This window comes from Tribolium castaneum, chromosome 9 (genome assembly GCF_031307605.1).
Source record: "Tribolium castaneum strain GA2 chromosome 9, icTriCast1.1, whole genome shotgun sequence".
In the NCBI taxonomy this organism is placed as follows: Eukaryota; Metazoa; Arthropoda; class Insecta; order Coleoptera; family Tenebrionidae; genus Tribolium; species Tribolium castaneum.
The window spans coordinates 8,876,207-8,889,970 of NC_087402.1; the positions used below are offsets into that span (position 1 = coordinate 8,876,207).

Sequence of the window (13,764 nt, forward strand, 5' to 3'; positions counted from 1 at the left end):
CCCCGAAATATTAGACGAGCAAGGCAATAACTTTTTCGAACCGTTCCCGAACGAAATTTACATAATTTCAACTTTGCTGCTACAGAACACACCCAGCTGTAATTTTCAACTTTTTCGATTCTAACCTTGGTTAATTAGGGAAAGTTGCTAAACTAATTTTTCACGATTCACTTGTTGAACCGAGAAAGGATGCCGGAACAGGGATGTATTTATTCACGAATTTTTTGTTTCACTGACTTGAACTTCAGACGAGTTACTGAATTATTCAGCGAAATGAAGGGTTGGCGAAAAGATCAATTCTGTTTTGCGAAAAATTTTGGGGTGTGTTTATTTTTTATTTTATTAATAAAAACCGATTATAACATTGGTATAGTGAAAGGCTTATGTACTAGTTCAAAAAAAGTGCTTAATCTTAGACAATTTCTCGCTTAAAAACCAAAAAATAACTACCGAGAATATCAGTTTACAGATGACCCTTTGCTTAGAAATGAGAAAACATTCATAGAACACATGAAAAACTATTATAGCTCCGAAGAACTAATTAAGCTCTGACTTTGAAAGAAATTTATTATTATTGTTATTATACTCAGTGTCATAAAAACTGTAACACCAAGAAGGAATAGGAATGTTTTGACGAATTTTGGTGCAAATGTTAGGCTATTAGCCTGAATGATTAAAATTTAAACCATTTTAATCAAGTGGTAAGGGGGTTTTTAACACTTAAGCTCTTTTACAAACAAGTGTTGTTCTTCAAATTTTTTGCAATTTTTATGACATTGATTATATTGTTACTATTAAAAAAAAGGATTATAATTTTTTAGTAAATGTTAATTTAATAGTTTAGACGAAAGTGGTAAACTTTAAACAATTTCAAACTTAATAGCGTATTCTGAAACACTGTTTACAGATGATCTTGTGCATGGAAACTAGAAAACGCTTATAGAACGCACAAAAAAACCTTTGTTCTTACTAAGAAGAACTAAGCGCTGGCTTAGAAAGAAATTTATTACTATAATAATAATAATAATATTTATTATTAATAAATTATTATTATTTAATATTATATTATATTATTATATAATATAATATTATTATTTTAATATTAATTTTTATTTTTTATAAATAATTTATTATTATTATTATTATTATTATTATTATTATTTTCGATTCTAACCTTGGTTAATTAAGGAAAGTTGCTGAACAAATTTTTGACGATTTACTTGTTGAACCGAGAAAGGATGCCGGAATTGTATTTTTTTTATTTTTATTTATTTCCCAATTTTTTGTTTCGCTGACTTGAACTCCAGACGAGTTACTGAATTATTCATCGAAATGAAGGGTTGGAGAAAAAATCAGTCCTGTTTGCGAAAATTTGCAGTGTGTTCATTTGGAGTTTGAATTTTTCCATTAGCTCATTTCCCTGGCTCTTTAGCACCGAATCGAATTCCGAATAACTCAATTACCACAGTTATGCAAGTCTCCGGTCCAGTGGCGTCCGGTCAAGTCCATCACGGCGCGCCATTGACCACGATTTCTTCATCTTTCTCCGATATGTGTTCCAATTTTTCCCTCTATCGCTTTTCCGCACCGATTATTGAATTATTTGTGGTTGTTTGCCCGCTATTTCCTTCCATGTTGCAATTTGGTTCTCGGTCAAGCATAACAGCCCCAATGTGACAAATTCAATTACCAGGTCAATTTCTTCACAATGTCCTTTATCTCTTATTCATACATTACAACACGCAATTGCAGAAATTTCGTCGCTGCCACCTATAAAAACCCTCAACCTCTTATCTTTCCATCAGTGGTGTCCCGTTGCAGAGATGAAGTGTCTACTGGTGGCAATCTTTCTCGCACACAGTGCAAAATGCATGGAGAGCGTCTATTTGAAACGCTCTGAAATTGAAGACCAAGAGTCCTCCGCTTCGGGTTACGCGTATCAGCTTCACTCCGGAGGGCCGTTAAGTTACGCCGCCCTCCCGGCAGCAGGGGGCCTAAATCATTTCGCTTATCCTCCGCTCGGCTTAGGACAATATTCGCAAGAAATACCCCTGCAATTACCGGAGTACAAGCCGCTAGCGCCCGTCGGGGTGGTGCCCCTCCAGACCTACGGCCTGCAAGGGCAACCCGCCGCCTACGGCATACACTACCCCCTGCAGACGCACCAGATCAGGTATGGTGATGAGCCGCGTGATAAAATTTGAAATTGAGTCGCGGAATGAGGTCGGATATAACAATAATAGGGCGGGTGTTATTACTGCGAGTACGTGCACTTTTATTTCTCCCGGACTAGTTTCGAGGACTGAGTTTGTGACAGTTCGATAGTTTAGAGTGTTTTAACAATTTGAAATTTGAAGGGAACGGAAAAACTAAAATAATATACGAACTCGTTTAGTCGGTTTTAGTGAGTTTAACCTTTAAAACGGTAAAAGCTGTAGATGTGTAGGTATCTCTTGTATACTTATTGTAAGAAACTAAATATAACGTGTGCCAAGAGAAAATATTCTATTCGTTTCAAGCTTTGTTTTTCATATTTTTAACATGAACACATAAACGAGTTAAAATACTCTAAATCGGCGAAAAGTATATCAATTTTTATGTAGGTAATTTGGCATTTTTTTTATTTCATAGAAAAATGATTTTTATTTTTGTTTAAAACAAGATTTTCACTTTAAGGCGTTGTAGTAAAAAAATACGAGTATTATTAGGGAATAGTTTGGCAATACATTTTGTGAAAGGGAATTCAGGGAATTTAGGGAATTCAGGAAATTAAAAGCCTTTCTATAATTATTTTCAAAAAGTTGGTAATTTTACTAGAAATGATTGTTTACTTCTTGTAGTTAATTGTGATAAGTGTTTTAATTCCTACCATGACCTATTTCTTTTTGTTTTTTTTTTATTCTAAAGTTCTAAAGTAAACAAGAAACTAAACAAAAAGTAATCTGAGGAAAAAACAAACAATAAGCCCAAACTTAAAATAAAAAGAAAAATTAAAAAAAAGTGTTCAAATGGAGCTACATTTGCTTTAATGCAGGTTTCAGCTTCGCAAACAAAAGAATAACGTGTACCTAATTACTGCATGACAAACTGAATCCTAGGGATTTTGTTAATTTAGATCTTATAATTTCTCATCTAAATAAAAAGTCTGGTTTCGGTGCGGTTTTACATAATAATAGTAGTAATAATAATAAAATAATAGTGCATGTCAGAAATAACCCACTATTGACTCACCCTGTACAGATTTTTTTTTCAAAATTTCTTATTGTGGTTTTATTACTAAAAATATCAAAATTATTGTTGTAAACCTTAATAAAATAGAAAGTCAAAAAGCTAAGATTTAAGGTCGGTTTCATCAACGTTGGTTAAATTTAATGAACAGTTAAAAATAATCGTTAATGCAGATTTATTCAACTAATAAATTTAACCTAGATAAAGCATTACGAAGACTAATAAATAGAAACTGTATGTCAGTCATGAAATTTACTTCGAAGATACTTGTATTTAGATTTAAAAAATCTGCAACAATTTTTTGTTATCTTTCACAAACTATATTTATCAGTAGTTTCTAAACAAGGATAATAGGTTGTAAAGTAAAGGAAATTACTAAAGTTTTAACAAGTTTTTTCGCAATTTGAAATTTTAAGACTTGACAATACTTGTAGTAGGAGTGTTTCAAGGAGATAAAACATTTTTGATACATGTGTTTTACCTATTCGATTCATCTTCCTCAAAAACTGGCGCACCAGCTTAGAGGTACGTTGTTGAGAAGCATTTGTAAATTAGGGAAAAAATCTTGAAAAACTTTAAAAAAAAATTTTATTGCCGTCACGATTGTTAGACAACGTTACATATTTATCAGTTACTTAAAATTCTTGTTATTTATCAGTAACATAAATGCAGATTTTTTACTATTTTTAACTTTATACACGTATGTAATCATTTTTCTACCATACACCATTGGTGCGCCGGTTTTTGAACACCTTCAAATTTTTGCTAAACTGTTCCGAAACACCCTGCCGGTGCATTTCCTTTTGATAACTTAGATACTGTAAAATAAAAATTTACTTTCTAAATTTCGGATTAGTTTAGAACACACAAATTTAGACAGCTTTCCATTTTTATTTTGCCTTTCGTAGTCCGGCCCCCATTCCGGTGCCGGTGTCTGTGTCCGAATCGTCAAAATTCGCAAAAGGCGGTGGCTCAAGTTTCTCCGACCAGAACCAGAACAGTCACGGGGAAAAAGGCTCCACTGGCTACAAGACCGTGCAAGAATACGACAAGGGGGCACAAGGCAAACACGACAACCAAGGCCACAAAGAGCATTACAGTAAAGAGGGCGGGCATAAAGCGGCCCATCACGACTCCGGTTCTCATTACAACCAGAAACAGGAAGCGGCCAAAGGCTCAGAAGGATCGTCTTTCGGGCAATCATCGAGTCATAAGAAAGGCTCAAAGACAACAGGTTTCCACCGCGTCCATCATAAAGACGAGTATAAGAAGGATCATACGTTTTACGACGAATCCGATGCTAGCGGACACTTCAATAAACACGGCGATTTCGATTCCCATCATGCGGCCAAAAAGGGCGGATTTGAGAAAGGTGGACACGAAGATGGGGCTTATCAGGCTGGGGAGCAAGGAGTTAAAGGATTTGTGGATAACGGGAAATATGTCGGCCAGAATAGTGGATTTAAGGGAGAACAAGGGAAGGAAGGACATTATAAGGACTTCCAGGAGTACGCCAAGAAGGGGGAGCAGCAGCAGGGAAAGGAGCAAGGATTTTATAAGAAGGATGTTCTACAAGCCTTGCAGTGACGCGTGGGCGGAGGACTGTTCTAGTGCGAAGGCGGTTATTATTTATTTAATCTTTGTTAACTTATTGCATAATAAAGCTTTGTGATATTCGATGAATTCAGCCGTTTTTCTCTTAAAAAATATTATTAATTGTTATTGCCAAAACACCGGCAACCCGGTTTTATTTTAAAACAAATGTTTTCATGTAGTCTTAACCCTCGGTTATTTTTTATTGCACCGTTCCTGCTCTCTCGCTAATTTCTGTTTTTGTTTCGTTGTTGATGGCGGTGTAGACAAAACAGCCGGAAAGCTCACTTTTAATAATTAATACGTACTAATTTTATTAAGTTCAAGTGATTTTTTTGAGCTTTGGGCGTAGTTAAGTACAACTCGATTAGTAATTTCATGGACTCTCAGCTTTCACTGAAACCTTTCTACTTTTACTAAAGTTTCAAGCACCTGAAAAGCTCTCAGTTGTGTTACTTGCATTCTTGTGTAAAGCGTAAACACTCACTTTCATAGGGAAAACCAGACATTAATTGTACAAAGGCTTGAGGATAATTAAAAATGCTCACTAAATTTCTGGCTATTTGTTACGAGTTTCCAGTTTCACTGTCGCTTTTCTCCAAAAATTCCAAACAATGAACATTTGCCGTTCCACGGAACCACATGCAAATATTTTTTCACAAAACAGCATTTGCATAAAGGAGTCAATTTATTTTAATAATATTGGAGAGGGTTCTAAGACGAAAAGTGGCATCAAAGGGATCGGCTTTATAAAGTACCGGCCAGTGGAGCTTCTATTTGGAGAGGGAATGAGCTTGTAAAGCTTATAATGTATTTACTTTGGGGAAGATTTCACGGGAATTCTAAATGCTTTTTTACGACTTCCTCCAAATGATGGATAGTTTACAACGTCATGTATTCATTAATGCCCTTATCTTGAAGCTTCCATTAGATGAGCTGTGACGGTAATAACCGGGTGAACGCGCTTTTCATTATTTATTTTTTATCATGCTGAAAAACGTATGAAAGTTTATGAAGGAAATAAATCACACCTAAGCCATTTTTAATACGTCAAGTAAATCTCTCTCGGCAGAAAAATAAATTTAATATCCGAATTGCGGCTCAAAAAATGATCAGCGTTTTGTCGGATTATTCCCAGGATTAAGGCACCAAAAATACACCATTAAAGGTTAAAGGAACCGAGCTTGAATATTCATGAGGACGCTAAGTGGTCTCATGCGTAGAACTATGGATTTAATTAAAAAGAAGATTAGCTATTGTTATCAAGCAGTTTGAGTTCAATACCAAGTAAGCGACGGTCTTCAATTTTCCCTAGATAAGAGAATTCCGGACGATTAGCATTCCTTTATGCGAAAATTTGCATATTTCCCCAATTTTTTCACAATGGAGACAAATAAACTCTAGATGAAACTGAGTCTATTAATTGAATGAAAATGAGGTCAGAGCTTTAATGAGAATTTCGCTTATAATTCTTTGACAACCGGTGGAATATGCGAACTTGACACAAGTATAAAATTTCAGTTTAATTAATTTTGTTGTCATTGTTTAACATCAACAATACAATTTTAAACGAAACGAACTGAAATTAAAAATGTGTTCTCTGTTAATGATTAGTGTTGGACACACCGAACAATTCTCTTTGTTGTGCTTGTAACCTTCCTTCCTTCCAACATTTATTAATTTTTACACGTTTTTGTTTTACAAAACACTTTAATATGAAAATGGATTCAGCTCGGAATGGGACTGCATCAGAAATGATTTAAATTGAAAAGTGCATAAATTGGAACGAAGTAGCGACAAAGTCGTAGATCAAAGCTTTGAGAAAAGAAAAACGTAACCGACTTTTAATAAAGGATTTTGAAACGCAAATAACGCTTTGAGGCTTTTATTGACTTGTTTCAGAATTTTATGAAACTAATAATTGTTATACTTAATATTTTTTCCAGTCTTATTAAAGAAATGATTAAGTTGTCCAAACTGAGTTAATGTAATACCCACACGTAATTCAAAAGAAGGACCGAGATTGTAATAACACAAAATTTTCTTTATAAGAACTGTCAGATGCATGGCGAAGTAATCACTTCAAGATCTCGTTCCCCAAAACATTTTAAAAGAAAATGAGAAGATTTAATTTAACGAGCCGCCTATAAAGTTTCTTCCCCAGTCATCAAAAACATGTGGCTTTAATAGCCAGACTTATAAATGCATATTATTGCTATTAATTAGATATTCTTGGGGGAAATTTGAGGCCTTCAAAGCACGATGAAAACGATTTATCCCTCACAGAGAAACTGAATTAAAGTGGATATTGCAACTTTCAGAGACACAAAGTTATTAATTTCCTAGTGCCTAGAGACCTCAATTGTTAAAAATGCCCGTTTTATTGTTTTGAAGCGCCGAAATCTGACTCGATTAAATCTTTGATTGCGTCAAACTCCACTGCTGCCGACTGTAATTAATATCAGTTAAATCAGTTAAGAGCACTTTGAAATTTCAATGTCACATTTCATCTAAGAAGTTTTTAATTAAATCGCTTATGAAATCTGATGCAACTAATTTATTTCATTTTCACTATCATGTTCGCACTTTGACTAATCAATTAATGATTATGTTTAACGGGGCTATGATTACGTTGTTTCACGAGCGCTTCCGAAATTACATAATTGGTAATTGAGTTACGTAGGTGTTAACCACTTTCTTCGTGTTTAACTTTTGTTAAGCTCCACAACTTCCAACACTCGATAAATCAGCAGACTCCAATCTTTTATTGCTCCACAAGCAGGGACTGTTACAATCAGATAATAATTCAGAAATAAAAAATTAAATCGCTACATTTTTAAAAACAGTGGTGGTTATCCAGAGAAGCATTTTGCTCACAGTTTCAGTTATCATATTATATTATGATACTTCTGGTTATTACAATGCACTGTGCCTCCAGCTGGTACTTGTATTACCCCTTAGCAAATAACATGGAATTTGTATGTATGACTTCTACGTTAGGAATCTCTCGGGACTATAAGTGTGTAGAATTCCACTTAGTTAATTAATTCTGAAAAATAAATATTGTGAACAGCAACTGAAAACCGAGTATTTGACGCGGATTTTTGCTCATATTTGCATACAGAAGTCGTTCTTTGACGAGTGGTATTAATTTTCAACAGCTTTTTGTGCTGACAATGACAAACCATGAAAGGAGTCGCTTTCTTTACAAACCCGGGTTGGTTTTAATAAAAACCGATGTAGCCGTGACCAAACATTTACATCAACATGGTCTCACATCGTTTTTCAGCATTTGCGAGATTTCCTCTTGCCTTCATCAAATATAAAAATAAATTCTTTGTGTAACGCATACAAATACCCCAGCATTAAGCAACGTCGTATCCGTTATGACGTTTGTTATCAGTCTTGGCGAAGCTGCAGGCACATGTGTAGTCTTGAACAGCAAATTAGGCACAAAGCCCAAAAGCGTCATCACATTTACATGCAAATATTTGTTACGGTGTCTGTCCCAAAGAAATGTGCACTTTTGCGGCCGGTAATTGCTCACGTCTTGGAATAATTAATCCGCATTCATGTCGTGGCTGTTTACCACAAAATATACTTCATTATTTAATGGCTCAAGTTATGGTCTTTGTTTAACTTCGTGTCATTTAGATTAGTAACACAAAGGCGTTTTGTTTACTGGAAACTTTAATAACTCGCAAAGCCGATGTTTTATTATTATCTGAAGGTTTTTGTTGACGGAAGGTTACCAGCCATTAGCAATATCCTCGAAGTTTGCAGGCACACACCCTATTCACTTCGGAAACTGTTTTCATCGTAATCATTTTATCAAAGATGAAGACGTACGCATCCACCCGGCCCGTAAAATATTAAAAAAGCGCATTAAACATGGAGGTAAGATAAAGAGGAGACAGCATCGCAGCACTTTCACTGTAGCGTGTTGTGAAGCCGATTAACGCCGGGAGAGGGGAATGCGGGACCAAGAGGGGACAATGTTTTCCTCCATCGCAGGTGCAAAAGGCAGTGGCGTAGCATATTTAATTGCCAAAAGGGGTTCATACTTCATAGAGTATTTTAGTGGGAAAAATTTTATGAAGTTAAAAGAAAACAAACATAAAACTGTAATTATTTTATTCTTGTAAAAAAGACATGTATAATCCATACATACAGAGTGTTATTTTAAACGAGCAATTACGAGTATCCCAGCAAATAAACAAAAAATTGTAAAATCCCAAAATCGATAGTAAGTTAGAAACAATTGACTTAAAAGACACAAATCCGTGCAGTTGACTCGGAATAATAAGCTGAGGATCTAGGAAATTTATCATTTGATCGTAGAATAGGTTTTCCATGATCTTAAGAACCAGTGAAGTTTAAGTGACAGGAGAATGGGATTTTTATGCGCTAATAATGTTAATAAAATAATAAATAACTTAGAATATAGAATAATAATAATTTAGAACAGGGAACAACAGAATAAATTTTCACGATTACAATAAAGTAAAACTAATTGATTTAAATGTTCCATCGTTAAACGTCGATGCTTATCCGTAAGTATATTTTTATCAAAACAAGAGTAGGCAAAGGCAAAAAGAAAAGTGTTGTAGAAAACATTTTATCCACGCAAGAATATTTGAGAGCGTCAGCCCGAGTGTTTAATATTCTTAAGTGGATAAAATGCGACTAAAACACAATGCAATACAACGTTTTATCCACAATCACCACATTAACAAAATTAATTAATTTTGAGTTAATCAAAGTTATATTAAAAATGTTTGTATTCGTAAAATGAAACTTTGCAGCTTTGTCTGGTAGTCATAATTACTAGTGGCAAAAGTGGAATGAAGTTACTTTATTCCACTAGTGGATAATAGGTCAGTTTCTATGCTTCATAAGTGTGGATAAAACTCCAGTTACAATGTGATTGTGGATAAAAACATTTACGCTTGCGCAAGAAGAACTGCACAAAATATAAAATATAAATAATTATATTATATGCGAATATATGGACCATAAGTTTTTATGCGGTAAAAACTCAATATATGAAGTTATATGAGAAATAAAATTAAGCGTTAAAAAACATGTAAGGGCAAAAATTGCTCTGTTATTTATTTTTAACTGCTTTATATATTCCTTAATCTCAATTAAATACCTAAAAAACTCGTTTTTGGTAACAGGTGAAAGCGGCTTTTTATAAAAATATTTAGCTAGTCTATTTTTTGAGTTAAACATATCAAATAAATCATTAAAAATTTTAATAAACTTCGCTGTTGCAGCTGCACCTATAAAATCAGTTTTCCCGCTTTCTTTTAAAAATAATAAAGCATCAGACACACTCTTGCTCAAGGTTTGGGCAGCAAGTCTCACTTTCATTTTTTCTTTTGCGAATTTAATGTGACGAGTTCTTATTTTTGTCCCGGCATGTAAACCTTCTTCACACTGTAACTCAACAAGTTTTTCCAGAAATTTCCATTCAATTTTACCACCATCGCCATCAGTAATTAATGAATATGTTGCCAAACAATTTCTTACAAGCTTCAGCATATGACAAGCATCTGGAAATATGAAAATTAAATCATCTGTGATAGGATGTTGAAACGACGTTTTAAGTGAATTGAATTCCGCAAAATCTGCTCCCAAAATTTGAACCATCTGAAAATTCGCTGGGGCTCCATCAAACGTAACTGATAATACAGTAACGCCACTTTCATGTACAAACTGAAGACATGACTTGACAAGCGAAGCTTTTTCACTGGCACATAAACCATTTAGAAGAAAATATCCAATGGGTATTTTCCATGTCCCATTTACGTTTACAAGCATAAAAACCAGAACTTCTTTTGCTTCTGGAAGTGTATCAGCACTAATATTTGTACCAATATCAACATATCCCGTAAATTTTTTTCCAGTCCATTCTATTTGTTTTCTGATCGACATTTCGTCGAGCACAAGGTTACAGACTATTTTATTGTTCTTACATTCGACATCTTTCGTTTTTATTTTTAAAGCATTTAACGCTTCTTTTGTCCACCCTGGGGATCCATCCACTGACTGATACCACTTTGAGATAGTGTTAAGATGCGGTAAAGATCGATTAAAAGTCTGTCGAACAAAGTTGTATGCTTTCGGTGAATAAAAGCTAAGCGTAAGAGCAAAGGATCTTAACGCTGGTGTATATTTCTGTTTTGTAGGCCCTTTCAACATTCGTCTAAAAATATCCGCAGCAGTTGAAGGCAACGATGACATAATAGTAGATTCAGCGTTTTCAGTAATCAAGCGTTTTTCCTTTAAAACATCTACAAGCGATTTTAAGGAATTTACTCGTAACCGTAATCTTCGCACAGACTGTTGCAACACTTTAACTTTTTTATTTTGACATTGCAATTTACTTTTCATTATTCGAAAATGTCGTTTTGCTTTTCTTGGTGTTGAAAAATCTGAGCTACTCAGAAATCCCACACTAAATCTTCTTCTTTTTTTGGTTTCACTTGTCGTAACGACACGTACTTGCTTAGTAAGTAATCTTTCAGTCTCAGAAGCTGTTAAAGTTGAAGAGGAAGGAAGAGACCGTACCCCCAAGGATTCACTTGAATCCTTTTGTTGAGAAAGATCAGAGTCTTTATGTACCTCCTGACTAACTAATCGTTTAGTCTCAGAAGCTGTTAATGTTCCAGAGGAAGGAAGAGACCGTACCCCCAAAGATTCACTTGAATTCTTATGTTGAAGGAGATTAGATTCTTTACGGAGTTCGTCCTCAGCTTCACTTGCGGTCAGGGTGCTGCTGCTAGATGACTTGAGAGTTGAAAGACCAGCTTCATCGTAACTTCTTTTATGTGATTTAGGAGATGTTACTGACGTTTCTACGCTTGTCGAATCAGAACTACTTAAATCTTTGTCAGTGGTATCAATTGGAATTGCTCCCTTTTTCAATACTTTCTTTTTAGTGACGCCCAGATACTCAAAATCTGTCTCTAGAAAATGATTTGCGCAAATTAACGCGTGTTTAGGAGCAGTTTCCTCAGCATTAAAAGGTAAACCAACACTCGAGAACCAGATTCTTCTAATACTTGGGTCAACTGGTATCCTATAAATAAATTTTTTTGTACATTGTTATTTCAGTAACAGTAACTAAATATTTTTGTTTAAAAATTTTGAGAATGGATATTAGTGGCATTACTAATCATTAAAAAACTAAAAAAAAAATTATTCTTACTAAGATGCAGCAGCTCGTAAACTTTGCAAAAAACGCATACATTAATATATGTTTGTAAGAAAAGCAAACCCGTTAACTTTGTTTTAAAGATATGTTTTAATATTTACATGATTTATTATTCAGTTGTTCAAAAAGAGTTGTAGGAAAACATTTTCTTTGAGACAAGAAAACCCACCATTTCAAAGAGAAAATTAATTCTGAAAATTGATATTTGTTGCTAAAGGTTTGAAACGGACCATACATGTTAAACTGTAGCTTTTAGACAAATTTTGTATAGAACGACTAATTTGTCAAATTGAATAGCCCTTTATAAAACAAATACCTACACCACTGACCTACAAGTACTCACCTGTGGAATGATAAATTCAAACTCGTGTTACTAACTATTTTACAAACGAAACACTGCCGTGGCATTGTTCTGTTACAATCAGTATATATTTTTTAGTCACTATAAACTCACTTTCACCACAAATTACGCTCAAATTCGCCTACTTCACTATTGTAAACAAACGGCCGCCATTATCCTTCACTGGATGTTCACTGGCAATATTGGTAATGCAGCGTTGTCGGATTGTTACTTAGTGCATCGCATATCCGGAAATCCACGAACACTCTTACCGCTTCAGCTCACTATGCAGTAACATACCAACATGTAAACATAGCCGATATGGCAACGTCAATGTTTATGTACATTAGAATGTGAAGTCTCGCGGACTTCACTTCCAAATACACATTGCGGAGCCTTGGCATTAAATCACCCCAAATGGAGCTCGTTTTGTTGGAAATGAAATAAAATGAAAATCTGTTTACTGAATAATAGAATATATATCGCGATATCGGGCCACGTTTTATACGTGGCGCTTTATAAAAGGAATATTGGACCTCTCACACACCTAGAAATAGATTTACGGAAAAATCCTTTAAGCGCCTTTTTCATTTTCGATCAGAGGTGATGCAACTAAACGGAATTTAAAATTAATGCATTTGGGAGTAATTGCACTGTCGGCCCAAATTGTGCGATAAATTGTTACAATGCATTACTGCCGCAAAGTTAATAATTCGATTTGCGAAATTGCTAACTACTTTTATTCAATTCCCAAAGCACCCGTTTCTTTCAGCGTCTCACTTATTTATTGCGTTGCTGAAAATGTAATTCTTGCGCTAAATGGTTGGAAAAGTGACTCCTCAGCAGTCGATTAATCCAGATTTTGCAGTTTTGACTGCAGATTTTCTATTGAGTTGAGATATAAAAGAAACAATGTAACACTTATTAAATTTTTATGGATTCTTAGCAAAAAACCGCTGCCATAAGAGAATCTGGAATTGCTTGGAACGGCTCATTGTGCCTTTACTATCTAACCTCCCAGCAATGTTTGCAGTACAGTCAACAAATAAAATTTCAGTAAAAGCTTGCAAATGTTACCGTACTGAAAATAAAATTAAAAACATCTTTGATATTCTGGTTGTTTTCAGGCAAAATTTCAGCTATCTGTGGTTTTTTCACATAAACTCCCGACTCCTTTATCTCGTACAATTTATGGGTCTCGAGACCGAATCAATTCTGTGTGAAAGATTGTGCCGTTTAAGATATTTACACTCAAATTTGATGAAACAAACGCCGATAAACCGTGTCTAGTCTTGCAAAATAATCGCACAATCCTCGTTCAAAGCTGCGATTGAGTCTCTGGTTGTGCACTCAGTTGTGATTAAGTGCACACGTCGCGGCG

The 13,764-nt window shown here is 34.7% G+C and overlaps 2 protein-coding genes and 1 long non-coding RNA gene across 3 annotated transcripts in view; 2 read left to right on the forward strand and 1 right to left on the reverse strand.

Moving 5' to 3' along the window:
• Positions 1-13,764, forward strand: part of LOC103312822 (uncharacterized protein) — a 43,065-nt gene that overhangs the window by 3,951 nt on the left and 25,350 nt on the right. The gene's annotated exons all lie outside the window — the stretch shown is intronic.
• LOC135265224 (protein argonaute-2-like) lies at positions 1,375-4,911 on the forward strand. The gene is made up of 2 exons (XM_064358781.1): positions 1,375-2,173; positions 4,137-4,911. Exons 1-2 carry the CDS (start codon positions 1,824-1,826, stop codon positions 4,813-4,815), a joined length of 1,029 nt encoding a protein of 342 aa, XP_064214851.1. The 5' UTR covers positions 1,375-1,823; the 3' UTR covers positions 4,816-4,911.
• LOC135267132 (uncharacterized) lies at positions 8,941-12,778 on the reverse strand. The gene is made up of 2 exons (XR_010335448.1): positions 12,387-12,778; positions 8,941-11,908 (listed from the first exon to the last, which is right to left on the reverse strand). It is a non-coding gene; the product is annotated as an uncharacterized LOC135267132 (long non-coding RNA).

Bases quoted from the DNA above. Each gene is read 5' to 3' on its own strand.
- LOC135265224 (XM_064358781.1), top strand. From the start codon at position 1,824: ATGAAGTGTCTACTGGTGGCAATCTTTCTCGCACACAGTGCAAAATGC. The intron at 2,174-4,136 runs GTATGGTGATGA...TGCCTTTCGTAG, and splicing joins CTGCAGACGCACCAGATCAG to TCCGGCCCCCATTCCGGTGC.